The sequence below is a fragment of the Physcomitrium patens genome, chromosome 22 (assembly GCF_059467195.1).
Source record: "Physcomitrium patens ecotype Gransden chromosome 22, ASM5946719v1, whole genome shotgun sequence".
NCBI lineage: Eukaryota > Viridiplantae > Streptophyta > Bryopsida > Funariales > Funariaceae > Physcomitrium > Physcomitrium patens.
Genome location: NC_143431.1, coordinates 3,094,319 through 3,121,020, shown reverse-complemented (window position 1 = coordinate 3,121,020; position 26,702 = coordinate 3,094,319). Strand labels below are relative to the sequence as shown.

Here is a 26,702-nt window from a genome sequence, read left to right as displayed (position 1 = left end):
TTAAAATTAAATCAGAATATTCATTTCGAAGAGTCTCTGCGTACAATGGAAAGATTTCGATTTCGTTTAGTCAGGTTGTTTCCCCTTAAATAACTAGAATTAAATACGAAGCAACTTCTTCAGCTTAGTGATTTTGAAACCTTAAGTTTTAATGACTCAGGTTTTGCAGAGTGCGCAGCTATGAAATATTTTCCACATGAAGACACGATATGGAACTCGTGTCAAGAGTGTTGAACTTCGTGGTCTGATGAACCTAACCACCCAAGGGCGCAACTACAACATATCCCATTTGATTGCAATAATAGAATTCTGACTTCAGCACACTTGCTGTCATACATGTGGACCGTAGGCAACCCACAGTACATGTACACTCAGTGTAAGTGTAAATCCAGACGAGGGAGTAGGAAGAGCGTCATAGGAAGTGTTTGAAAAAATACAAAACAAAAAACTAAACAAAACTTTGATGAGCACTCCGATAACCTGCAATCAGTCGATAACCGACGTCTTCAGAATTTTCACGTCATGAATGGGCCTGCCATATCATACCATCATGACACACGTAAGAATAAAGGTAATGTTATTGAAATGAAATCCAACGTTCTATAACATTAAAATTAAAGTTGAAAATTTAAAAATAGTAAGATCGAACATCAGTAGTCAAAACAGTGCCACTGACACGACGTTCAAAACAGAGATACTAAGGTAGCCTTCAGTCGAGTGCCCCAGGCGAGAGTATGCAGAAAAATTGACTGCGTACTACTTCATCACCCACTTAATCTAATCCAAACATGTTTTTACAAATCGGATCTGTGCAGCTGACATATATCCATCTTCCTAGAAATTCAAAACCTGTTTTGAAGCTTCGGAATATGTTCTATATATCAAAACGAAGACTGATATTCAAACAGAAAAGTGTTATATTTCTTACGTTTCTATTATGCATCGTCCCTAACAAACAGACATTATGTTGATATAAAGTTACTCTCTCTTCACTCACCTGTCATGTTTGTCGGTTTCAACCATGCCAAGGCGCTTAACCACATCCATTCCCTTGCAAATCCTACCAAAGATCGTGTGTTTTGCTGCAACAGAAAACAAGTATTAATTTTTAACATAAAGCACTCTTCAGAGGCATTACCTCCTTTATATGTGCCTCAGAGTTTACGTTGAATATACGTCTTAGATAAAAGAATCTGATTCGAGTAAAAATTTCCAAAAGAAGAGTCGAAAGATGACATACAATCCAGCCAAGGTGTCGGCGCAAGAGTTATAAAAAACTGGCTGCCATTAGTGTTAGGGCCTGAGTTTGCCATAGATAGAATGCCTGCTCCAGTGTGCTTCAAGTCCCTTCTAATTTCATCCTCAAATTTTGACCTGCATTTAACCACGAAGGCACAGATACATGAGATTACATACATCTGCATTCTTTTCTACGCTTGGAATCTGTAGCTTGAGCTCCACAACAGAAGTACCATCTAAGTCCAGTATTTGATGCGCCACAAACAGAAGCACCATTTCTCTAGGGTTGCTCTAAGAAGTTTACATGCTAGCATCGCAATTCTTCATTCCAAAATAGGACGAAACTTTACAAGAGTCAGCTCCATGTTTCAAAGAACTGGGATTTAAACATTCGAGGTTCAAGTGGTTACAAAATGAAGATCAAGTCATTGACTGAATCAACGACTTTCACACGGCAATCTCTACAACACAACCTGAAACGAGTTAAAACTTGAAGCGCCAGATGGTAATAAGCAACATATATGTGATCAACAACGGATCTTTCAGAATTTTTCATAGAAACATGTACCCGTAAATTGATTCTCCACCTCTCCCAGTGCCCGTCGGATCCCCACCTTGAACCATGAAATTCTGTTAACAACCCAAAAAAAATTCAGTCCAAAAACAAAGATTTGTAAGAACGAGCAGCATGTTATAGCTCACCACAACCTTCAAAAAGCAACCAACCAGTAAGCGATCTGCAAAATACATTCCACGAACTAATACATAAACACAAACCAAGTGAATATGCTCATCTGAAACGGTGCAGGGAAAGTAGTTGGAAACAGTACGCAACCGAAGAAACCTCCTCATGACTGACCTTAATAACACGGTGGAAAAGAACATTGTTGTAGTAAGCTCTGCGTGAAAGCTCCATAAAATTCCTGCACGTCTTGGGCGCATGCTTCATGTACAGCTGCATACAGAAAAACAAAATCGTTCCTTAACTTCTGCATATTGGGGGGGTTTCTTACCCCACACTGTTCAGCGATTCGCAAGACGTGAAATCCATGGATGCTTAGAAAGAATGGCTCGTAAGTGCCTTCCTCCAGACCCACAACCATCCTAGACATTGCAACCTAAGCCAATGCCTATGAAATTTGTAAACAACCCTTACTTAAACATCAAAAACTCGCATAAATTTTTCGATAAAACCCACAGAAACCTGCGGGGATGTGGCTTGATCATCTCTGAATAATCCAGAATGTGATCGCATAACCTCCTTGTAGTTATCGACGCTCAGCTCATCGAATGAGAAGGCGACGCCAATGACGAAATCTCAGGAACCCAATTTTTATTTAAGACGGTAAAGGATCGAAGAGATACCTCGACTGTGATGTCGCCCATGGTGGTGTGGAGAACCACCTGCGGAGCCTCGAGGTCGGCCATCGCGAGTGCAACAGATCGAAAACAGCAACTCCAGAGGTCGCGAGCGGAGCAACAGACAGAATTAGGGTTACGGGTTTAAGCAGACCCTACAGCTCTTTTGCTTCTGAGGCAGTGTGAATGGGTATGCTGCCCAAGGTTGCGTATGCAGCTTCGAAGAGGACCAAAAAATAAATAATATTTTATTGCATTAATTGATTTAAAATTTTCAAATCCTACAAAAACTTTCTTCTCAATTAATACAGATAATCATGCAATCCACAATCATTGTAAAGCATGTTGGCATTGAATGAATGTTATCAAAATTAGCAAATGAACAACTACACAAATAAAAATTTGTCAAGGAATAAATAACTAATTACATAAGTGGTATTAAAATGACATAATAAGTCTTATCTTAAATATCATCAAATACGTTATTTTGAGCATACATATTTATAAAAAATAAAAAATAGGCTTATTGAAACTTCATTGTGCATACTATATTGACTATAATTAATATAATTAGAAAAATGTTAAAATAACCTACCTATTTATTTAACCAATCCACCTTGTCGTAACCATCATTAGAAAGATGGATCATCTCCATAAACCATCATTACAATCATGGCCCTCATTCCCACTTCTCTTATTCATAGCCTCTATTTCCTCCATTTTTTGCCTTCTTCATCTCAATCTCCTTCCCTTCTCCCATTACTAACTCTCATTCCAACCCCTCTCATCCTTTGTTCTCAGCTTTCTTCTTGATCCTCCTTGTTTCTCCCTGTTCTTAGTTATATGAGCCTCAATCAAATTCTTCATGAGACTTTTTTATTTTGCATAAGCTCTCAATGAAGTTTTTACAATGTACATTCAAACTTATTGGATCTAGAGGCATGAATGCTATTTGTAAGTGACAATAGTGACGAGGATTATTTTCTTAAATCATAGTGGCAAGATCAAGGAGTTAGTATAGTGGTGGTAGTTCATAAAGAATCTTGAAGGGATATGTACAAGGTACTTTAAAAAGAGCATTTTTCATTTCCGACGAGAATCCAAAGTTGTGAAGGTCATGGTTGTAAGTTGCAAACTTCATTTTTTTTCTAAAATTTTCAAGAGATTTTTGAATTTCAAAGATTTTTTATTAATCTTAGAAGGACATTTAAAGTCCTTAGGATGGTATGTCAAATGCAAGATCCTGATTAAGTTATAGTGTTGGATTTTGTAGATAGAATTTTTAATTTTCTTTGGTAGCAATGGATAGTGCAAACTTGAACTATAAATGGCTCTTAGATTGAATTAAATTCATAATGGACTAAATTCATTAAACTCAAGAAAGATCTTATAGTGTAATTAAATTATACTTAATTTTGCATTAATAAGGTGAGAAAAGGTATCTATCTAAGATTCAAGCTTAAGAGGACTCACAACATATATCAAACTTACATCCATACTACTATTTATCATGACATAATGACCTACAAACCAAATATGCAACCAAATTGTTTACTTCAAAAAATATAATTGCATAGAGCCATGATTAAAGATACTAACCTAAGGCAAACATGTTACAAAACCAAGTGAATATCCAACCCAAACCATTCTAACAAATACCATAAGAGGATCCCAAAACAAAAGAATCTCACTTAAAAACTCCACACAATATGCAAGAATCACATTTGTATCTAAAATTAGATATGGCATGCCAATTAGACTCACCTCATCATAGTATATCTTTCAAATAAAACTTTAAAATAATATACAAAAAACTACCTTCTAATACACATGTAACTTAAGCCATAAGATAACTATACTTAACCAAAAAAAAGTCCATAGCAAATCACATCCAAAAATTGAAGTCTTTTCTAATGGCAACAAAATAAAAATGATAAAATAAAATAAAAAACCAAAATAAGCCATATGATAACAATTAATGCAAAAAAAAAAAAAAAAAAAAAAAAAAAAATGTTTGTAAGATAAATAAGCGACGCACTTGAAAAAAGAAAGGAAAAGAGGGAAGAGAGACAATGGTGTAATATGAGGTGCATCAAGCAAGTTGAGTACAAAGGAGGAGGAGGTAGAGCCCTCAAAATATTGTTGAGAAGAACTCTCAATTGAGGCTTTTATGGCTAAGAATGCAAAGAGGGGGATAGAGGGGGGAGATGAAGAAAATTATAAACATATGAAATAGGAGCTAAGAAAACAAGGACAATTGAGTTGAGAGCCATGATTGTAATGATAGTTTCTAAAGATGATCTATGTTTCAAATGATGGTAACAATAAGGTGGATCAATTTAGTAAATGGTTAGATCATTTTCATATTTTTCTATAATTAATACATAAAAATATCATCACATATACTTTAAATAAAAATCTCAAAATTTAATATTATTAATAGAAATTTATAAGTATCCATATACATATATATGTAATAATTAATAGTTTTTTTTTGTATATACTCAAACTTAAATACATTAATTAACTTATATATATATATATATATATATATATATATATATAGTATCTATCTATCTACAAAAATCACTAATTAATTAAGGTTGTTAGAATTATTTAGAATTATAAATTTAAAGTTTTTAAAATCAATTCTATCTCACCTTGAACTATATCCATTCCTATTTTTAGCCCTATCTCTTTACTCCATATCTCCCATTACCAATCTTCCTTGTTCTTCCTTTTTCAACCTCTCCTCCCTACTCTTAGCTCTTAACCCCCATTTGAAGCTTGGTTTAACCAATTGGAATAAAAAAGATCACTAGCTTAATAAAAATGTTGTACAAATTTTAAAGATTATAATGCTTTTAATCATATGTTTTCATCTCAAAACCGTCTCTATTATATACAAATATCAATGATTTAAGGTTATTGTGATAATTAAATAATTATTTAGCTTGCTAAATAGGTTTCATTAGTTTATTAATATATTACTATACACTTTGATATATTTTATTTCTACCTCAATGATTATTTTAAATTATTTTGAATATTTTGGTGCTTGTAAAAAAACATAACATTGTTAATTATTGATGAAATAAAAGAAAAAAAATAATGTAGATGGTAATATTAAATTTATTTTTGAACAATTATTTATTTTGTATATGTATTTATATATATATATATATATATATGGAAGTTGTCTTTGTTATGACTCGAGTTCATTTAAGTACATTTCGAATTTTCAATGCATTTCTAATCAGTAATAATACAATGTTTGGCATTCGTGTCTAAGAACTACCATATTTGCTATTCGGAGAACAACAAATTTTATATCAGAACATACATCAAGATGTTCGGAATTAATCGGTAAAATTAAAACTCACCATCATATTTAATGATATCCTAAACACTGCATCTGAGTAAATAAATCAGGTTTTAGTTAGTATTGAGAGACACATAAAATGGCTGCTTGGTCATCTTATTGAACAAACTTTTTAATTAAATGAAATCTATCAACGATTCTGACAAAAAATCATAAAACAAGGCACATGACAGAGATCGCCTGACCTATTTACGAAGTGCGTAAATGTGCGATTGTTGGGAATCCATCACTTCTCATTAACCTTATAGCTTTTTTTACTCCACAAAGAATCAAAGAACTTCTGCAAACATTCCATAATCACATACTGCTTTGAAATCTAAAAGCACAATCGCAGAAACCGTAACAAAATTTCGCAATCCTACACAAAATCATTCCAAAACAAATTAATGCAAAATACTCAAATTGGACTAAGATATACATACGCCTCAACAAAATACCAATATCTTCTCCACTACAGTATGACAACAATCCTATTCCAAGACATTAAAAAAGCATCCAATTCGATGATCTTCCTTCACATGAAGACATCATACAAATACACGACACCGGATATTCAAAATTCAAGCTCTCTATTCCTCAATAAAAATAAAAAATAAAAAAACAAAGAGGATGAAGCAAAGAAGCAATGTAGAAGATAGAAAGAAGAAAAAGGAAGTATCAAGACCTGAGACTAAACAACACATTTCAGCAAAGTGCTGCCGATACTTGCTCGGAGAGGCATCATCACCTAGTCGGTGAGCCATGATTCATGAACACCACCGACACCGACACTGTTGTTGGGGCTTGGGACGTAGGCTCTAGGTCTCGGAGGTAATGGCGGCCGCGGCGTGTCTCCGCGAATGGGGAGCTGTGCCCGTAGGGGGGTCCTCAGTGCCAGTGGATCGTGCACCCGCTCCTGCAGGTGGCTCAAAAATACGTATATCTCTAATAGCTTTATTTCGCTTTTTCTCTTCGATCTGCCTCTGACAGAAGCAACACAAGCATGCCAAGAACGCTATTGTGATCACTCCACCGGCTGTCAAACCGGCGATTAAGCGAATGGGCAGGGAGTTTTTCTTTGGGCTGCAGGCTCCGCAGCAGCTGACTTTCATGTCGTGATTTTCGGGATTGGGTAGGCATATGTTGTTTTCGTCGATTATGGAGTCTGCGCAGATGGTGTACTGCCAACGCAAAAACAATAGCATAATCTAAGGAGTGTCAAAATGCATCGTTGATGAAGTCATTAGTGTAGTGAGTGAGTGAGTGAGAGGTTAGCACAAGTTGGGACAAGAGCAGATGCGCTTTTCACTTCCTGATTCTGGCATTTCGATAGCTGGTAGCGTACAAACTTGTAATGATAACAACGTAGCCTTGTGATTGAAAAGCAGCACGTGCGAGTTGAGCGAGAATGTGTCTGGGGCTTACCGGAGTGTAGCACACGCTGGGCACGTTGATCATCGTGGACGCATCGTAACCATCGGAGGTGCTAGTCGACTGGTTGTAGCGTCCAGTGACAGCGGCTGTCAGCGTGGTCGGGTCTCTGAAACCGTAGTCATTCGCAGTTTCAGTTTTGAAGATATCCACGCCGACAACACCGAGAAGCTGGTTCCCAGTCAACGCGAAAACTGGCAGTGGACGAAAGAATGTGAGTGCTATTACGCAGGGCGACAACACAATCCCTGCATGATTTACGTTGGAACAAAATATGTAGTTCACGAGACAATATTTGCTACTCGACGCACTCACCGAGACTTGGATGTTGCGTACCTGGTACGCTCAGTGTGAATGTGTTTACGTCGACTCCACTGTAATCCGAGTATTGTTCACTATAATCCTTAGATGAATTCATTATCAGCCGATGGATGTTGCCAAACCACGAAAAGTATGCCCGTAAGGCAAATAGAATATTCTTATCGAAAGCAACGTAGTTGAGATCTTCAAAATGCACTCTATCGACGGAACACTCATTCGGACTCTGGTTGCTGCCGGTGTCCAGATTGTAAATGAACAATCTTACACTCGAGTCCAACGTGATGTTCGGCGGAATGCGGACGCTGCCAGTAGTGAACATCAGTATGACCTGTCATTTACAACAATAGATCAAGGTAGACTCTTCAGAAACTTTCCACCAGCCTAGAACCACGTCATGCGAGGAAATTAGACAGCTAGAATACTGGGACATATAATCTAGCTGACAAGCCATCGGGGTTCAACCAACTCACTGCAGATCAAATATCTGGATGCAAAAAACATAATTGTAAAGTGTACAAAAATGGAAATAGAGAACCTTGAAATATTGAGGATCGTCTTTACTTAGCAGGTCGATGGCGCCATTAATTGAATTCGTAGCATTCACTTCAGTGGGATCTGTGAGAGATATCCCCAAATCTGGAGTGTACACTATATTCTTTAATTTCTCGACGGTGGAATCACCATTTGGAGTATTAGCATCCGACCCCACAACATACTGTGCATCCAGCCCACACTTGATCAACATACTTGTGCGAGCTAGGTTAGTGTACACTCTGTGTGTCGAATAGCAAGCATTACAAATCAAACTCAGATTGAACCGCAGATTCATGCATCCACTCACTCTCAATGTGCTACTCTTCTGCCCCGAGAGGATGAAAACTGCAGAAATATGCAAGTGCACAGAATACTGTTAATCCAGAATGCGCGTACTTACCGGATCCGGATTTAAGCGGTAAGATCCACTGTAGTTGAACGTCATGAAGGTTATCTTGTCCTTCCCTGATAGGGTTCTCGGAAAAGTTGAGCTCAACTTTTCCTTTACCTTGTCCAACAAAGTAAAATTTTGTGCATTGATGTTATCTGTCATCGTGGAGCCAGTATTTATCAACACAACGACAGATTTCTTTGCATGTATTGATTCACGGAACCTGCCATTTAATACACTTTAAACCTAATCAGAACAAGCAGGAAAACAGGAGCGGGTAAAAAATAAAGTTTAAAAATTAGTGGCATTTACAGGTTACAATTCACTGGATAATTAAGTACGAAACGCTGACCATGGCCTGATCCTTGGATCATAGATCTGCTCGCAAGACACTTCATCCTGCGACACAAAGAAGCTGGGGTGTCAAATCAATCTTTACTTTATCAATATCGTGTCAGATTCATCACACGAAGACGTTTGCACGAAGATCATTGAGTACGAGTGAGTACCGCTCCCGGGAAGTAGCGGAAAGAGCCATCAATAGCTCCGTAGTAAGCTTGAAAGAAATGCGTATCATTCGACATTTTCGTCATGTAATTATGCAACTTCTTCTGCGCACATATTGATTGTCTGGAACCCGGGTCATCGACGACGCGCCTGCACTCCAAAACCCCACCATTACGGTTGAACATACTCTAGACGATTTTCAGTCCTTCTAGTTCGTTGCTTAAATTTGAGTCTGAAGCTACTGATTCTGTCACTGTCATGTTCACTTCCTCACACCACGATGATGTACTCCATTGCAACATGAAAGTAACAGCAGCGACTATACCACAATGAAACGGTCAAGCGGGGAAGGGATATTTGTAAGTCTAATTGAGGACCTCACAAAACTTTGGCTGAAGTCGAAGTTCCTGTACTGGCAAGGCCCACCGCCCACTGGGCAGAAGGAGTTGTTATAAACATGATGGCATTTGTAGTCGTCCAACCTGGAAGTTCCGGAATAGCTGAAACAAGATAATCGAGAGCAGGCAGGACCCTCACCACAATTTTTTAGCGAATCTGCTCACAATCAGTTTTAAAACATGAACAAACAGCATCAGGAGCCAGTTGTGTATCATTTGACTCTAGTTCTTCACTAAACAACGACAGAATTGATGAGCTCATTGATCCAAATGATCAGAACGCCTCTTGATCGGTAATGTGATTACGAATCTTGAGTGTGCTGACGTTCACGAACTTACAGTGCTAATTTTTAAACATGGAAATCTAAACACGAGATGCTCATGTGGGTTTAAGTTTTTCAAGGTACCACAATTCTGTTGAACGGCATCGTGATTTTTCTGGACCTGCGAAACTAAGATACTGAGGTCCGTCTCCTTCTGCAGCAGCATGCTTTTCGCCCGTTCAAGCTCTGTCAAAGCGTGAACGGGACACGATATCAAAGAAAAGATGAAGAATAGAGCGACAAGGCGACCATGATCCGGCATGGTTGTGGATGTAGGTACAATTCGCAAGTATTCGAAAATCGGCGGCAAAAGACCCCGCTCCTTCTCCTCCTCCTGTCGTGAGATCAGACCCTATCAAGTTACGAGATTCTCCATTATCCTCATCAACGTCGCCATTTCTACCTGCCACCGTCGTCCCATTTCTGATTATTTTCCAACCTGAAAATGAAAACCTAGACGCGCCGATTACTTTTGCTACAACCCGCGGTCACCGCGTTTCCCTCCGGACCTTCTATCTCTCTCTCTCTCCTCCGACTTCCTCCGCAGTCCTTGTCCACTATTTGAAACAAACGAGTTAACTGGCTTCAACCAGTTCGAAGATTGCTCGCCACCAGCGGACTAGAAACTAACCACCACTTTCAAACCAGCACCGCGGCCTGACTCTGAATGTACCTAGCAACCCATCAGGCCAGCAGCAGAATCAGCAGGGTGGATCCAGAGACGCAGCGAGGTGCACGGAGCAAACCCTGCTGGTTCTCAGTGCCAACTCTAAAACCAACCGCTCCAGCTTGCACTAATTTGCACATGATTTCCAAAACTCGCCATTCACGGTGTGGATTCTTTATGCTAATATTAGAAGGCATTGACCCTGGGTGTTTCCGAGTGACTTATCTTCGACGTGTCATGAGTCTAGATGTTGATATGCCTTACCGACTTACTGCAAGTTGCGCTGCTTACTGGCCCACGGAGTTGTTGAGCACCACATAAAAAAAATGACGAATCGTCATTTGCCATTTATGTACATGTTTGTGTCATTTTCTGAAGATCTCCAGCGTAGCAGAATGAATTCGAATATTGTAGTCAGATTTTCACGTGCTCTCAGATCAATGAGCGGAGGAGCTGGAGAATGATCTAGAGATAAAGGTCGATAGAATGCTGCCTGTAAGATCTGTAGAATTTGAGCAATGTCCCCAAAATATTACTTTTACTACAGAAGGAGGAAGCTAACTCTACAAAAGAATCGTTAGGATCTTTATCTTTGAAGTTATTCTTGCTTAATTCCGCAGTGTCTGTTGCCTATTTTTATCTTTTATCTAACAAAGAATCATCAGTCTGCACAGGGATGCCGGCTAAAACCCATCCACTAAAAGGAATTGAAACATGTGTATTTTCTATAATTTTTTTTCTATGAACTATTTCTCTTCTATGATGTCTCATCCAAAGAATCTTTGAGGAAGGATTCAACTATGTTTTTTTTTAAAGAGATATAGTAGTACTGTGGAAGATTATGATGATTTCAACCAAATATCTTTCGTACTATTTGATAATATGATGTAGGTTGACCCTTTCACTATCTGTTAAAATAGATTTTTTTCTTTTAGACATTGTAAGGTAATAAAAAAAAAAGTTTATTGTCCATTTGTTGGGCCACATGGATATTCTCTAAATAAATCTCGCTAAAATTCCGTCCACTTTAACATCTCTTATCAATATGTATATATATATATATATATATATATATTCATGTAATACAAGTTAAGAATAATAAAATAACATCTATTTTCTTTTTACCTTCTATTTTTTTACTACGCAATATTACATTTGTTGTTGTATATATTATAATAAGAAGTTGTAATTTTTTCTTGACATAAAATTTAGTTTTTTTTAATGTATTACATTTTCAACTAATAGATCTTATAAATAAATTTATTATTCTGTACTGCAAATCAATATCAAGTTGCACTTCAATATTCCACACAAAACCACAGATGTTGACCCAATCACTTCTTATGCCACCAAATGCAATGACTTGGAATCTACTCTATCCAAAAGGTTATTTTCACCCACACAACTTCCACATCTCATGTTAACACTATCCACCTCCACCACTTTTTCCTTGTGGTCACGCTTTGTCAAACATCCATCAATACTACGTTCCAAGTAAGGCAAAAGTCCTCACAAAATCCACCACCATCTCATTCATCCACATCAAAAAAGTTTCCATCTTTTAAAACGACTTCAAAAACCCACTCTAAAACAACCCATATCTCATGGATTCGGATGCGAGTCCAAATATTAGAATGAGTAAAGGAAAGAGGGAGGAGAGTGATGACCCCACAAACATGGTGGTGACGGTAGTGTTGCCAAAGTCAAACAGGCCGCCGAGTCCACGGAGGAGGAGGGGAGCATATGAGCGCTACCGAAACGCCTCAATGTCTCCCAAAACTCGGCGCTTATTTCGCAATCCCAGCTGTCTGTCGGAGGTGGGGAGGAACCCACATCGCTCAAGCATCTCTTGAGGTCGGAGCTTACAGTACTCTCATTTCTTCCCTTGACCGAGCTTCACAGTTTCCGGTGAGTTACTTGCAGCTTTAGTTGGAACTCTACTTTTGGTCTTTATCATCCTTTTCCTAGTCAGAATGGGGTTTTTTTTGTTATTCATTTGTTTCGGTGTGTTGCGAGTCACCCCATGGACATGACACGGTTCCTCACGGTGTTTGTCGATTAGTGTGTGATTGTTGGTTGTTGAGCTCTCGGTTGTTTGTTTAGATTCCTGGTACCAGAGGTATCTCTCGTGTGTAGATTTCAGTATCGTTTGCTGCCGGTATTAAGATTTCGTGCAGTGGTGGTGGAGGTGAGGGCGTGTTTGGATTGTCGGTGGTGCTTCGAGAATAGTGGACATTGTGTCAGTGGTCGTCACTGTCAAAACGTAGTTATTTACTTGCTTCAGTTGTAGCTATTTTGCGTGACTTTTAGAGGATTGTGGGTGTGCGGTGGCGGTGGCGGTTCGAATGCTGTACATTGTGGAAAAAGTGTCGGTAGAGTTGGGAGAAGACTGCCGGTATTGTGCTGGGTTCAATTAGCATCGAGGTGTTTGAGACATGATGATGTGGTAATATTTCTATGAAATGAATTTCTGTATAGATCAACCTGCGAGGCGACACTGCGTTGAAAAGCAGACTGAGCTTGTATTAAGTGTCCCTTTCTGTTGATGAATCTTGGCGTGATAAGGTACGTTCAGATAAATTTAATACACCTTTTTCACTTCGTTGTTGTGCAAAATGATTCTTCGTAATGGTGCTGTTCAGATAGTACTTATCCTCGTGTCTTGTCACATAGAACCCAAAATCCATATAGTCAAATTACGCATTTAAGAATCTCTTCAGATAACTCTGTAGATTGGTGACGCACTTTCAATATGGGTATCGACGCTCATTGCAGAATCCATAGCAAATCTTAGCCATTCACAGCTAGTTATCTTGATACACTTCTCTTAGCTTTCAGAATCTGCCGTCTGTGAGAAGATTCACAGTACCGACAATATTGCCTTCCCTCGGATCTATTGTGCGTTAGTGGCGGGTGAAAAACTTTTGTGTAAATTCGAGTTGCAACTAGTTCCTGCAATGCTGGTTTTAAACAAATAATAAGGATGTCGAAAGCTTCAGACTTCCCAAAGTCTAGTGGATTGTGTTCCACTGTGTACACTCCTGCGCATCAAACGTTTAGTCGTGAACTAACTAGTGTTCCCGTTTGTTCCAAGTCTTGAGAGCGGTTTCGTCTATGGGTACATTGCAGAGTTGTGGAATTGCGCGTTGTGGTAAGTTTACTCTGCTTGCCTATGGGTGACATTCTTTGATTTCGTCGAGAGTTGCAGTGATGCCAAAGATGCAGCTGGAGAAACTTTGGAAATGGAATTGCAATGAGTCACTTGACGATTGATACAACCTTCGAAAAGGCAAGCACATCAAGCGCCTCGCAGAATTTTAATTTATATGTGCTTGATTTAGGTCATCCTGATCTCAACGTCGTTTGTTTGTTTGTTTGTTTGTTTGTTTGTTTTCGCTTGTACTGACGTGCGACGTTTCTTACAGTGGTCTTGGTGAATCGAATAAAACTTAGTGTGTCACGAACATGGAGGCACAATACATACCCCCCAGTGAGCCTCAATTTAGGAGGCGCCCAAATTCCAATCCTCGGGACCCCGCAGCAGTCGTTCAGCAGCAAGGACCTCAAGTAGTTCTGAATCAACAACCTCACCCCCGCAAAACCAATCGTGCTGATCCGCGTTACCATGGTGACGTCCAGCAATATGCACCTACTGGACATGGCTATGGTGGGTATCAAGGGCAGGTTCAAGAACCCGGCCGCGTCCGACCCACACAACCCGGCAAGAGATTGAAAAACAAAAATCCGAATTTGACTCCACCAGCAGGTGTGAATCATAAAGAAACAAAGAAAACCAAGCAATCCAGCGAATTCCCTGGAAACCCTACAGATGAGATACTGGTTGGCTCTCCTACTGCAGTCAGCCATGCGCTGGTAGATCACTATGGTAACTACAATGCAAGTGGTCGGAGTGATGGATATGGGAGTGCGCTATCTCGGTTAAGTCAAGACGGGAGTCTGCATGGTCAATCTCAAGTCTCAGACCACGACTCAAGTGGTAGTGGCCGGACTCATGAAAGAGGAAGCAATCGTGCAGGCGATCAAAGACTCCCAACTGGTACATCCCGTCTAAATCCAAGTGTAGCGAGCAATGGCGGTAGCCACCGTTTAACAGCAAACGTCTTACGATCGCTAGATAACAACCAACCGCAAATTGCTCCTCTTAACATCAACTCTACCACGAATGATCCTACACATGCTGAGGACTTCAGCATGATTGTTTACCCTGGTGAGAAACAAGATATGGAAACACAAATCTTCGACGTTCCACGAGGCTCGAATCGACCAGCGATTACAGAGGGACCAATTTATCGACGCCAAGGGGAGCATCCGCATCCCCAACAACGGAGATTTATAGGGAATCGCCATCCTCCTCAACCAGCCCCACAAGGGCCACATGCCCAGAGTCCCCTGCATCATCAACAGCAGCAGCAGCCGACGCAACCACCGTCAATTTACACCCCGGGTCAGGTTCTGGTACAGTACGTCCCCGACGTAAAGACGATGCCGGAGCCGAATGCGAAGTGCATCGCGTGCGTGCACACCGTCGGAGTACCCATTGCGAGACTCGGCACGCGAATTCTGTGTCGGAGTGCCAAAGGTGGCTGCGCTTTCGTGGGCTGTACAATTCTGTAAGCCCGCGGCGTCGCCATGCCTAGTTCGTTTGTGCAGCGCCACCCGCATTCGCAATTCGCCGTTGTACCGCCGCGGATACGAACTCTGCCCGCTGGTTTACGAGCTTGGTCACCAGGGGTAGCAGATATTTGACATTCGTATTTCAAGCATAACCAAAAGAGAAATAAAAGAAGCAAGGAAGAAGAAACTGTCAAAATTCTCCCTTGCAAAATAGATTTTGTATAATTGCATTTAGTTAATTTTACAGGCTGGAGTTTTTAGATATCTTTGTAAGATAAGGTTTGTAATGTACATGAGTTTCTTTTCTACTCGAATGGTTCTGAATTGAATTTGAACTGTTTTTTGGCTATATTGGTTAATTAGGAAGATTGGTTTGTTTTCATTTGAAAAATATTTCATATATATATATATATATATATGTATATATTTATATATTTTTAAACTTCTCTTTTTACATATATTTTTAAGATCAGCATTAATCTTTGCTAGAAAGCAAAACATGCACAGTGACTGGTTGCGGGAAACCAGAGTTCATATCCCCTGCAAGTTTTGGTGAAATCATGCACAGTTCGTTCCATTCCGGCACACAAACGCTTTGCCCACTTCAGCTTTTAATGTGGAAAAAAGCAGGCACCACCCACAGTTTATGAATGCAACGGTGACGATCAAAACAATTTACTCTTGTTTTGTAAATCACTGTGTAACAATGCACCTTGTGTGCAGGTGCCAACTCGTCAATACCTCTATGGACAACTAATGTTTTCTAGGATCAAATCACTCTACCCTAATGGCAATCTAACCTTTATAGCTTTACATGGTTGGGTTAGTTGTGGGTGGATATGGAGCATCACCACCAGTGGTTGGGTTGATGGGATGGTTCGGAGCCGGGCCACCGTAGGTTGGGTTGTGAGCACCAGTTGGTTGCTGAGCAGCAGCAGGCTTCTTCAATCCTGGAAGATTGCTGGTCATTCCAGCCCATGGAGCTTTGAGGCCACCATTGGGATCAATCTCTCCAATGTGCTGCAGCGCCAATTGCATGTTTCGCACACCTTTGTCGTAGTTCACGAACCCCATGAACCAGAAATCGTGGCCATCTTGTGTCGCAACTTGAATATATTTCTCTGCAGGCTTGCTTTCGTTGAAGGATGGAATCACCTCCTTCACCTTTGCCAGAGGCACGACCATCTGAACAGAAAATGATAAACTTTCAGTTCCTTGAAAAGTAAACAAGGGTTGACAGCATTTCGTCAAGTCAACAGGTAGGTAGTGCAGCAAGTAAAACAATTACATTCAGGATATTCGAATCAACTATTCATTTGAGATTACAGATTGAGTTTGCTAACCTTGTAATAACTCCAGGCTTGCTGACCGGGAGTGGGTGCGTATGATAGAGGTCGATCGCTGCAGAATGAGAACTTCAAGTTGGAAACATACAGAGTGCCCGCTACGGGGCCCGTGGAAGTGGATAGGTAACAAGCGTATGTCTTGCGGAGCTGCTCCCCCTCATCCATTCCGAAGGTTTGCTTGTATATTCCTTCGAAACCACCTTCTGTTACCAGCTTAATACCTTGACTCACTTTTCCCCGGGCGGCGTCTGTGACAGACGGACCGGTTTTCACTGCAATTCCACAAAATCCGCCAGAGTAATTAGTAACCTAATACAAGATGGACGATTCATGGAAAACGTGACTAATATAAATAACCTGCTACGCAGATTAGAACACACATCGCGTCGTTTACATCTTCCTAGTCTATTTCGGTTAAATGTAACCTACTGTGGCTCCAAACGTTTCCTGCAATTATTTCCGCCTTGGAATAATACTTGTTAAAGTTCTCCATGATCGTGTTCATAGGACCTGGAAATAAGAAAAAAATAAAGGTCAAAACGAGTGATCACAAACGGCCGTGTTATACACAAATTCATACAATCCATCTATCACATTCACCGATGAATTTAACCTGCATGCAAACTGAAGATTCAAAGATCGACTCTGCTGAAGCAAATAATAAGATCACAGCTCACTGAGATCTACTCCACATATATAATGTATAAACAATGATTTCGAAACAGAATAAAAATAAAAAAATAAAAAGAAAAAAAATTAACAATTCAATGATTTGTGGCAACTCACTAGTTCCTGTAGCGGGAACTTCTTCCGTCTTGACATATGGGCTTCCGGGTGCAGCTCCCACAGGAGTAGGGCCAGCAGCGGCAGGCTGTGCGGGAGGTGGGGCAGGAGTTGTCTGGTGCTTGTGTCCACCTAAGAAACCTTTATCAGTTTTGGCTGCAGTTGATGGATCATAAGCACCACTGGGCTGTCTTCGCAATCCTCCGCCACCGCCGCCCAATGTGGCCTTGTCAAATGACCCACTAGGTTGTCTGCCCAAACCTCCAAGTCCACCAGGAGCAGGGCCACGAGGAGCAGGATCACTTGTGTGCACTGGGGCCTGAGGAACGGACGCAACACCTGTAGTTTGGGTAGCAGCAGTTTTATTATCAGGGTGAGCATCTGGCTCGGATGGTTCTCCCATCGGAGGAGCTCCGAAACTGCTAGGAGTGCTAGAAGCTTGCTGCTGAGGAGGCCGCCTCACGCTGGCACTGCGATCCTCAGGTGGTGAAGTAAACAATGGCTCATCGTCTTGAGTGTGAATGTCGTTGTGTGCGGGGGTTGGCCCTTGGTTAGCGGGATAACCGTGATCCATCGTGAATGTCCTCTAATTTATCAGATGCCTGCACAATAAACACAATCAGAACGAATGAATTGTCTACATACCATGGTTCGAGGTGCACATCATGTAATCGATCTTATTCGGAGAAGTTTATCAAATATGAACAAGAAGCGGCTCTGTCGCAAACTCCATAGTTTTTGTGCAGAGAAAAAGCATTTCAAACAGAATATTCGTTGTCTACTCTCACGATGTGAGAAAGGGCTGCAGAATATACCAAAAATAAATAAAATAAAATAAAAAACACTACAGAAATCTGTGCCCAGTCTAACGCCAGGAACATTCTTGCGATTTGATGTCATGTGCTACCGCGCTATCCTATGTTTGTGTCGAGCACCATATCCACACGACGATGGAGAAAAAACACAAACAGCAACCAAGGAAGGCAAATTCCAGTAAAGCATCTCTAAATTCACGCCACACCAGACACAAACACCATCCAGCTCAATCAAACAGAAACACCCAATCCATCAAGGACGGCACCACCCAACCCGTGGGAAGAAAGCACACACAACTCCAAACTTCTTCTCATCACCCAACACGACCTACGGCAAAACAGTTTCCCACTGAGCTCAAAATCCCACTACGACCCACAAAAACACTTACCCAACAAGACAGCAGTGCCAAACACTACACGGCTTCCCAAACGCCGATTGTAAAACTCTTCACGAAACAGAAGCAGAAAAACCACTTGAAATCCGGTGCAGATTTGAGATGATGTTGACGAAGAAACTGAGTGTGAAGAGTGAGAATTGGGATAGAAAGAATGGTAGAGAAAGCAGCGAGAGGAGGCACATATACCGCAGGAGGGGTTGAGGACGGTGAATGCAGACAGATGAAAGGCTGGCTTGAGATCCACTCTGCGAGGTATGAGCCATACAAGGGAAGTGGCACCGACGAAGAAGGGGCCACGACGACGACAAACAACGACGAAACACGACGACGACGACGACGGTGCACCCCCCCGTTTCACAACGCACCGGTGCATGCCGCGTGGATTACACGTGGCATCCATTTCGGCCGAGCTCCATATTTGTACTTTTGTGTCGGACTAGGCCATTAGCCTAGTCTCCGTCGTCAGCAAACGAACGAACGAATGAAGGGGCGATTGAACGAACGAGCTCGTGGACTCTAACGAATGAAAGAACGAACTAATGAACGCACTAAGGAATGAACGAAAGAATCTGCGTGGGGGTTCGTTGAACTCGTCTTCGTCCATGTGTTCGTCTGTTTCGCCGTCCGTTCGTTGCCATGCTGGATCCTGCCACCCGCGCTCAATTGGTGAGAGCCCGTGCTTATCGTAATGTCAAAGCTTGTTGACCCTGTCACCACCCACGCTCTTGCTCGTTGAACTTCCCTGGAACCTTCTCAAAGGAGGCTGTATTGTTTCTTCATAGTGAAATAAATATAAAACTGTTTGTTTTGGTGTTCATGAATTTTGAATATCTAGTGGTTCAAAAGCTTTTGATGGTTAAATTTTTGTGTGGTAAAGAGTAACTACCTGTTTACATGACTCAAAAAAAATCTGATATGTTTTTTCTTAAAAAATTAATAGAAATGAATGTGATGCGAATGATGTTTTTAGAGGGTACAAAGGTTTGATGAATGTGTTTTTAGCTTTAGTTCCGTTGGTACCGTCTTTGTATCGAAAATTCGTTGCAAACTTATATGCGTTTTTTATTAATTAACATTGCTTCCTTTTTATTATTAAGTTTCCCGTATGGTTACAATAATTCTCAAACATGTTTACACCCTATTAGAAAATGTTATATGGGTTGGTATTGTTAGAGTGTAAAATAGAATTATCTGCGTAATTTAAAGCAAATTAAAATTTAATTAATACATAGATGAATTGCCTTTGAATTAAGTTCATAATAATTCTTTCCAGTTAGTTTCCGAAAAGTTATGAAGCAAAGATAAGCATACTTATCTTCGACTTGTACACTTTTAGCTGGATAAATTAAATTGAAATCACATTCAGAAATTTTCATATAGTATCTCTATTAGTTGATTAAGCCTAACCATCTATTGTAGACTTAATGATTCTTTTTCTGTACTGTCCAAAGGTGAAAACCACCAAGATAGTTTGAGAGTTGATAAACATTACTTTGATTAGAATCATTCAATGCTGGATTAAATACCAACTTTACCAAATACATCACTAACTCATTGCTTTTCAACCACTAGGTAATTCAGAAACATTTCAAACAAGAATACAGAACAAAGCACATGATAATTTGCGATAATCAAATCAAACCGAACTAGATTGCCAGCATGACGCAAACTGATCTTTGCTTGATACTTATCTAATAAGATAGAACATTGCAAAGGTGGTGTCATGAAACAGTGAATGAACATATCGATTGTTGCGTTCTTTGAAAGATAGTCACACAATGCTTAAGGATGTGGTTTCATTTGAGCCTCAACAGGGATCCACAATCTATTAAGTTGATTCTGCACATTAAAGACAAGCTTTACTATAAACAGAAATGGTGAAGATCTGCTCCATCCGCCATTAAGCACTGATGCTATACAAAGACTGAGCTGCTGATTGCCGATTCTTCACCCGGACGAAGCAGAGACTCATGTTGTGCAAAAGACAGCTCGCTGTTTAATTCTCAGCCGGCTGCCACCACCCCACACCAATTAAAGTTAGAAGCAAATCAAAATTTGAACCTGTACTTGTTTCAGGATGTTGTGACAAATGAAAGAAATACTCAACCGCCAATCTCATGTGGTTGACGATAGTACGAAGAGGTTGTGACTCCACAGCAGATCATTAGTATTAACGGATTTGCCGATCTGTAGATAAGCAGATCCATGTGTAACATCCGACAAATATGAAACAAATAAGAACGGATCAAATGGTGCGGAGAGAAACTTGGAAGCTTACCACTACAAGTGGGGCGTAAGGGTTTTCGTTGCTGCTGTGAAGAAATTCGGGAAGGGACCCTTCTTCGGCGTCGTATTTCAACTTGCTTGAGAAGTACAATACGACGGTGACAAGTAGAACGTAGACTAGGAAGACAAGATACAGAACGGCGAAGATGACTGCCAAAACGTACACTGCCCAACGCGGCAACTTGCCACTATCGAAGTAACTTGCTCCAATGAAGGTAGAGAGTCTAGAGAGTAATCCGCCGACGAGGATAGTCAGAGCAAAGAGAGTTAACGCGGGCAGAAATTTTTCCTGGACAAGCTTTGCGCTTTTCTTCAACGCTGAAAGACCATAGTGGGCAGGCTCCAAAACTGCTACTTCTTGCGACAACAGGAATATGAATCCCAGGATAGTGAGGGAGACAGAAAGGAACACTTGTTGAAGGAGTGCCAAGATAGGTGCCTGCTTGAAGACCAAAGCTAGCAGGTAGAATGGAAGCGAAACAGTGATAATCGTAGCAAGAGTGAGCAAGAGGACCCAGATAGATGTCACAAAGAGCCGGAAGAGAGCTCCCGGAAGAGAACTGAAGATGGACTTGATCACGGAAGGATTCTCTTCCTGCTCAGCGTATATATATTCCACTGCTTTGCAGATGGATGCAACAGCCAGGCTCGCAAGCAGCCACATCAAGATACCTACAGCGAACATTATCAAGATGGTCCGCCCTGTTACGGGAGGGGGTGGCGGAGGGTTGTAGCCATCCAATCCTACGCTAATCTGCACGTTCCGAACAATGAGTTAGAATCTCTATCCCCTGACTTGGTTCACGCCTCGCGTTCTGAACAAGCAGCTTCCGAGCAAGTTTCACACTTGAGTCAACAGTGTGAAGTCAGCACAGTTGCTATTACTTAGCAGGGTTCACAGCGATCATAGTTGCAGGGTTTTTCGAACAGTCCAATCTGGAACGCAAAAGTTACCTTCCAAACTGGACGTTATTCCGGTTTCCTCTAACGTGAATTAATGAGCATGCAGCCGATTCGTAATACAGCATTACTCACTAATGCTGACCAACTTCACCCCTGCTACTTTAAAACCCCAGGAAAGAAACTTAAACGACGATGGATTGCAAGGGGCACTAAATCTGAACAAGAAAGACCACAGGATTCCACAAACTTCGCACTCTGAACCCTTGCATCGTACATCGTTTGTGCTTGCCACAAGAGTTGAACTACACCGCATCAAAATTTCGGAGATTTTCTCAAGATACAATCAAGGGAAGAAAGCAGCAATACCTTAGAGGCAAAACTATGCGGGTGTGGGCCGGGTGGAATAAACGGACTCTGCCCAGACGCCCACCACGCCAGGCCGAAGAGCTCCAGGAGCTGAATCAGCGCAGTAGGGAGAAGAAAGGCAAAAATGAAAGGGGATAGGAGACCGATATACCGGCCGAACAGCCTGCCGCCCTCCCTGAAAATCGCCGGCACGCCCCATCCTCCCAACCCATAAGGATAACCCTCCACCATCTTCGTGCAAAACTTGAACGCGATCTACTATTCCAACAAATCATCGTTAAATAATGCTAAAACCTCTCACCAGCAACAAACCAAAAAAAAACCCACCACGCAAGGCTCACGAAACAGCATCTGCTGACCCAGAACTTCAACACACCCACCTGCTTTCGCCTCACTAGCAGTGCTTCGAAGGTGTCGGCAAGTGAATTTCAGAACAAAGCAAGCGTCGACAAAGTCTGAAAGGCACACACACTCTACAACGAAGAGTGGGGCTCTGTATACGAAGAGAACGCAGATCTCGCATGGGCCCTATTGAAAGCGCCTCTTGGGTGCCACCTGGCGGCGTGCCAGCTCATAACTTTACCACTAGGCTTATCCCACGTCATCATTCCAGATCATCGTTTCCCCCGCTTTGAACTTGTCCGACTGTACCAACGCTTTGGGTTCCGGTTAAAATCACCGGATTAGCCGGTCACTTTCTCCGGAGTCGCCTTGAGACTGCCACGTTAACCCATGCCTTCGTGGCATGCCGCTCATGGTCATCATCAGAAGCTGCCAAGAAGGAGATGAGTGATGGCCATGGCCATGGATAGCTTTTACTTTAAAGCAAAAGTAGGAGAGTGATCGACGCCAGGAGCTCGTCGAAGCTTGTTTCTCCGGAAGCAGCAACTTCGAACATCTCTTGAGAGATGTGATCAACCCACCAGGTGAATTCAAGACGCACGAAAGATTTTCGAAGATGGGTTGTTGTTATTCTGGCCTCGAACGCGCTAGAGTGATGGTTTTATCCGGGAGAGTTTGTGGATTTCGGGGAGTTCATGGAGAACCAGTTAGGGCTTTGAAGGGAAGAAGTTCACTGGGTTGGGTTGGAGCTGTTCGTGGGAGGAAGGGTGCTGTTCGCGGCAGGAAGTCGTTTGGATTCACAGCTTGTAAGTTATGTGAAGCGTGCGCGGAATGTGGTGAGGATTGGTCCAAAGGCTGGAGAAGCCTTGGGTGGAGCGTGTGGGTTTTAGCTGCAAAGAGCGGATGGTTTTAGAGGAGGACTAGCATGTGATGGCAAAAAGGGTGTGACATGGCTGATTGGGCGCGATTTTCGTTCAAGCAGGCCACCGTGGTCATTTGTGCTTGCAATTTGATGGTGGCGGTATGCATTTCTCAGTGTTTGCTCCTGTCCTACTACGTGCCTGCCATGAAGTTACCTCTCATGTACACTCGCCAAGCTGATGGTAGGAAAGCTAATTCTTGCGCAGCAGCGTCTTATTCTACTTTTAGGTGCAGTCTTTTCTTTTCATGGTGAGAGCCCCATTGTAAAGCTTGGAGTCTCTTTTGGCGTTGATCTGCAGTGCTCTCCGTTGACGTTGAAGTAATTTGGGCTGTATGTGTCCTTTGCACTTCAAACTCCAGATGAGATAGTTGTAGGGAATTTGAAAGAGTGTTGGCAGTTTTCTTGTCTACATATTTCTGATGGAATAGCTTGAGCTCGGTGACGAAGCTCGGTTTCATGTAATTTGGGGGAACTGATACTGAGGGCTTTGCTGTTGATGGTTTATGTAGTTTCGCAATTTGAGGGGCTGTAGGTTTTAGGTACCCATCTTCCAACCACTCTGAACGCGCAGGAGCGGCTGGAGGTAGTTCGAGATGCGATTTAGACACGACTTGCGGCAAATCCTGTTTTACTAATTGCGAGAGTAAGCCTGTGAAACTATTTAAATGCCTAACAGCTTCCTTATGCTTGTTGCATGTCACTATTAGAGAGAGGTTTCCTGGCGCATTAGGGTAAGACACCGCCGTCTGTTCCTTCTAGTTATTTCGTGATGTTCATCATAACTCTTGAGCGTTTGGTGATGAGGTGCTTGGTTTCATCTTACTCTCATGCTTACTGATAAATTAACAGTACTTCAGATTTCTGAACTTTGGCTTCGGTTGATACAAGAGAACTATAGTTGTCATCAAAGAGTTTTTTTTAACTGCTGTAAAAGTGTAAAAGACCATGGTCATCGATTGATGTGACCCTATTCAGGTGAAAGAAATAGAACAAGAGGCTTTATCAGCGTTGGTGATTGCCAGTGATAAGACATCACAGAGGCAACAAACTGAGATTTCCAAACGCATCACTGGACTTAGGTTCCAAGGTACACCCTGTGAAATACCTTCCTATGTTAAGTCTCGTATCTGTTCCTTTCGGGGTGCCTGGTTTGAAATCTTCATTTGTTCTTTCAGTTTGAAATTCAACTCATAGGACACAACCAAAATTTGTTGAGAAATCAGAGGAGCTCGTATATGCCAAGTTTTTTGGCGAGTTATGAATGAAAAGTCGTTGAAGAGGCATTGTTTCTGGGCGATCGACAGCAAATCTCACATTTTGTTGGTTTGTGTGTTGCGCAGGATTAGACAAATAGAGGAAGATTAAGCTTAAGTATGCACAGAGCCGCGAAGCAGCTTTACTGGAGACTGAATGGACCTCGCAAGTAAAAGGTGCTCTTAAAAAAACATCATATTGCTGCCAATTTGATTAACTAGCTTAAGTTCATGGGTTCTAAATTATACACAAATGGCTGTTTAATGTTTTAATGCCCCTGTGTTATTTGTAAAAAATTCCAAATTGGGATTATACCGTATCAAAGCGGTGCTATACTGAAATGACTGAGAAGTTACATGAGTTCATTTGTAGTTTGTTGCATCGGTAGGCTTGTATATGTAGATTTAGGAGCACACGCTTCTCCTGCAGTAGTTTTTTTGAGGAGTTGCTGTGCATCCATTTGGTAATGATTGGGTTAGGAGTCAGAACCTGTTTGATCAAGGCACTTCAAGCTTGAATTGACATTCATGTAGACAATGTTACTCCGGAGGCAGAGTTGATGCCTGATGAGGTGGTTAACGTTCTAGACCAAAGTAAAGGCAGTGGAAAGGTGCAAGATGGACCGGAGATCGGTAAGCTATTTTTTGTAGATCGAACCCTGGGGTATGTTTGAAATTGCGCTAGATTCTTCAGTTGAATTGATCATAATTTTGTCCACAAGACATGATTTAATTGGCGAAGAGTGATTGATTCTTGTTGATTTCATGCTTAAGTGGTGTACGATGTGATTTTCTCTTTGTGAAAAGTATTAGCTACACATATTAGTTATGCTTGTGTTGTGTTTTACTCATCGTTTGTTTATTGGAGGGGCAGAAGATGGAATTATTCCTGGAAGACCTGTACCTGAAGTATCCCACGTAGAGGCGCACACAGACTATGGTCGGTACGCTGGGGTCTGACTCGTCATGTGGAAAGTGCAGCAGATTGCTGTGAAGTATGCCTGAAGCAAGTCCGGGCAGCCAAAAGCAATGAGAAAAAGTGCAATGTATGGGTGTTCTGCCCAGCTGAGGGGGGGCTGCTTCTCTCCTGATGTTTATGAGCACAAGCACCAGGAATGCTGGCTTAAGCATGCAAATAACAGGCTTGTTGGTTTCGTCTGGCAGATTTGTTCATTGATTCGTCCCAGTGACATATTCTCGCACTTATATCGCTCTTTGTATGACGAAGATCTGAGCCATTTTATGTCATTTTGTATGCAGGCAGATGAGCCTAATTTAAACTTCAAAGTTCATTATGATGAAGAATACAGGCGAGAGCATCCCACTGCTCCTGTGACAGTGCCTTGGGTTTCTGGAATAATTCAAGCGTAACATTTACGTTCTCGAATTTCAACACGAATTGCTATTCCCTGGGCAAACATTTTTCAATTTCTGGACAAAGACGAGGGATATGTAAGCACGTAATGCACGCGACAGAATCTGTGGAATTAGAGTAGGTCTGAGTGTTCACTCAGGTTCAAGCTGTTCCAGAAAGAGTTACAAGAACCAGGAACGTTGTAGGCATTTACTCTTTCACGGCTGTTGCTTCTTTTCAATTTTGTCTCCACACTAGAGGCCATGTGTTTAACTATCCTCTTCCTGTGAAGTCTACAGGGATGTTTTGGTTTTAACATGGGTAGTTGCTAGGTTCCTGCTTCTGGAGAAACGAATTTTCTTACGAGGATTGTTTGTGAGCTTAGATCCAGAAACATACTGGTCCTCAAATGTAAAGATATTTGGCACCCTGATGCATCCGATGACCTATCCATCATCTACATTTTTTTGGAGTAGGTCATCATGCATAGCCTTGGTTAATGACATTCGCTACTTAAGCAATCAGCGGACCCCATTTTTCACTACATTTATAGGATATCGTCACTGTTCACGACAATCATTTAAGCACCGTTCTGTCTTCAGAAAGTTTTTCCTTGGCCTCGCTATTTTGTTATCAAGTCATGCACTTCAAGCAACTAAGATGCAGAAGAAAAAATGAATCTACTGAGCGTATTTAAAATACAACCTAATCTAGTATATTGAGGAAGAAAATGTTTACTTGTAAACTAAATTCATTACTCGAAATGTT

At 41.3% G+C, this 26,702-nt stretch overlaps 5 protein-coding genes and 1 long non-coding RNA gene across 17 annotated transcripts; 2 read left to right on the top strand and 4 right to left on the bottom strand.

Moving 5' to 3' along the window:
• LOC112274797 (peptidyl-prolyl cis-trans isomerase CYP18-2) lies at positions 1–2,704 on the bottom strand. The gene is made up of 6 exons (XM_024504565.3): positions 2,605–2,704; positions 2,099–2,194; positions 1,808–1,869; positions 1,241–1,374; positions 998–1,082; positions 1–532 (listed from the first exon to the last, which is right to left on the bottom strand). Exons 1-6 carry the CDS (start codon positions 2,665–2,667, stop codon positions 487–489), a joined length of 486 nt encoding a protein of 161 aa, XP_024360333.1. The 5' UTR covers positions 2,668–2,704; the 3' UTR covers positions 1–486.
• Positions 2,705–5,825: 3,121 nt separating this feature from the next.
• Positions 5,826–10,667, bottom strand: LOC112275303 (uncharacterized). 2 transcript variants are annotated; one of them, XR_016499997.1, is made up of 10 exons: positions 9,949–10,653; positions 9,521–9,698; positions 9,146–9,293; positions 8,989–9,035; positions 8,646–8,859; positions 8,247–8,426; positions 7,727–8,039; positions 7,385–7,584; positions 6,645–7,140; positions 5,826–6,260 (listed from the first exon to the last, which is right to left on the bottom strand). XR_016499997.1 is itself a non-coding variant. In XM_024505554.3 (9 exons), exons 1-9 carry the CDS (start codon positions 10,124–10,126, stop codon positions 6,778–6,780), a joined length of 1,821 nt encoding a protein of 606 aa, XP_024361322.1. In that variant the 5' UTR covers positions 10,127–10,667; the 3' UTR covers positions 6,533–6,777. The 2 variants fall into 2 exon arrangements, 1 of the variants encoding a protein (XP_024361322.1); XM_024505554.3 differs by lacking the exon at positions 5,826–6,260 and having other exon boundaries at positions 6,533–7,140; positions 9,949–10,667.
• Positions 10,668–12,141: 1,474 nt separating this feature from the next.
• Positions 12,142–15,474, top strand: LOC112274822 (uncharacterized). Of its 6 annotated transcripts, none has more exons than XM_024504601.3 (4): positions 12,142–12,439; positions 13,010–13,096; positions 13,740–13,820; positions 13,957–15,474. In XM_024504601.3, the coding sequence occupies exon 4, from the start codon at positions 13,997–13,999 to the stop codon at positions 15,164–15,166; it is 1,170 nt and encodes a 389-aa protein (XP_024360369.1). In that variant the 5' UTR covers positions 12,142–12,439; positions 13,010–13,096; positions 13,740–13,820; positions 13,957–13,996; the 3' UTR covers positions 15,167–15,474. The 6 variants fall into 6 exon arrangements, with proteins under 6 accessions (XP_024360369.1, XP_090102495.1, XP_024360372.1 ...); XM_090246369.1 differs by having other exon boundaries at positions 12,299–12,439; positions 13,626–13,820; XM_024504604.3 differs by lacking the exon at positions 12,142–12,439 and adding an exon at positions 12,533–12,719.
• A 351-nt stretch (positions 15,475–15,825) lies between these two features.
• LOC112274821 (uncharacterized) lies at positions 15,826–18,732 on the bottom strand. 2 transcript variants are annotated; one of them, XM_090246368.1, is made up of 5 exons: positions 18,695–18,732; positions 17,299–17,897; positions 16,942–17,022; positions 16,510–16,784; positions 15,826–16,351 (listed from the first exon to the last, which is right to left on the bottom strand). In XM_090246368.1, the coding sequence occupies exons 2-5, from the start codon at positions 17,867–17,869 to the stop codon at positions 15,977–15,979; spliced, it is 1,302 nt and encodes a 433-aa protein (XP_090102494.1). In that variant the 5' UTR covers positions 17,870–17,897; positions 18,695–18,732; the 3' UTR covers positions 15,826–15,976. The 2 variants fall into 2 exon arrangements, with proteins under 2 accessions (XP_090102494.1, XP_024360363.1); XM_024504595.3 differs by lacking the exon at positions 18,695–18,732 and adding an exon at positions 18,500–18,650.
• Positions 18,733–20,227: 1,495 nt separating this feature from the next.
• Positions 20,228–22,521, bottom strand: LOC112275257 (uncharacterized). Of its 2 annotated transcripts, none has more exons than XM_024505479.3 (4): positions 22,444–22,521; positions 22,064–22,321; positions 20,787–21,548; positions 20,228–20,519 (listed from the first exon to the last, which is right to left on the bottom strand). In XM_024505479.3, the coding sequence occupies exons 2-4, from the start codon at positions 22,292–22,294 to the stop codon at positions 20,505–20,507; spliced, it is 1,008 nt and encodes a 335-aa protein (XP_024361247.1). In that variant the 5' UTR covers positions 22,295–22,321; positions 22,444–22,521; the 3' UTR covers positions 20,228–20,504. The 2 variants fall into 2 exon arrangements, with proteins under 2 accessions (XP_024361247.1, XP_024361246.1); XM_024505478.3 differs by having other exon boundaries at positions 22,064–22,318.
• Positions 22,522–22,927: 406 nt separating this feature from the next.
• On the top strand, positions 22,928–26,478 carry LOC112275157 (uncharacterized). Of its 4 annotated transcripts, none has more exons than XR_016500015.1 (7): positions 22,928–23,508; positions 23,837–23,970; positions 24,303–24,414; positions 24,668–24,757; positions 25,136–25,213; positions 25,455–25,626; positions 25,841–26,478. It is a non-coding gene; the product is annotated as an uncharacterized LOC112275157 (long non-coding RNA). The 4 variants fall into 4 exon arrangements; XR_016500014.1 differs by having other exon boundaries at positions 22,944–23,508; positions 25,115–25,213; XR_012216455.2 differs by having other exon boundaries at positions 25,455–26,478.
• Positions 26,479–26,702: the final 224 nt, after the last annotated feature.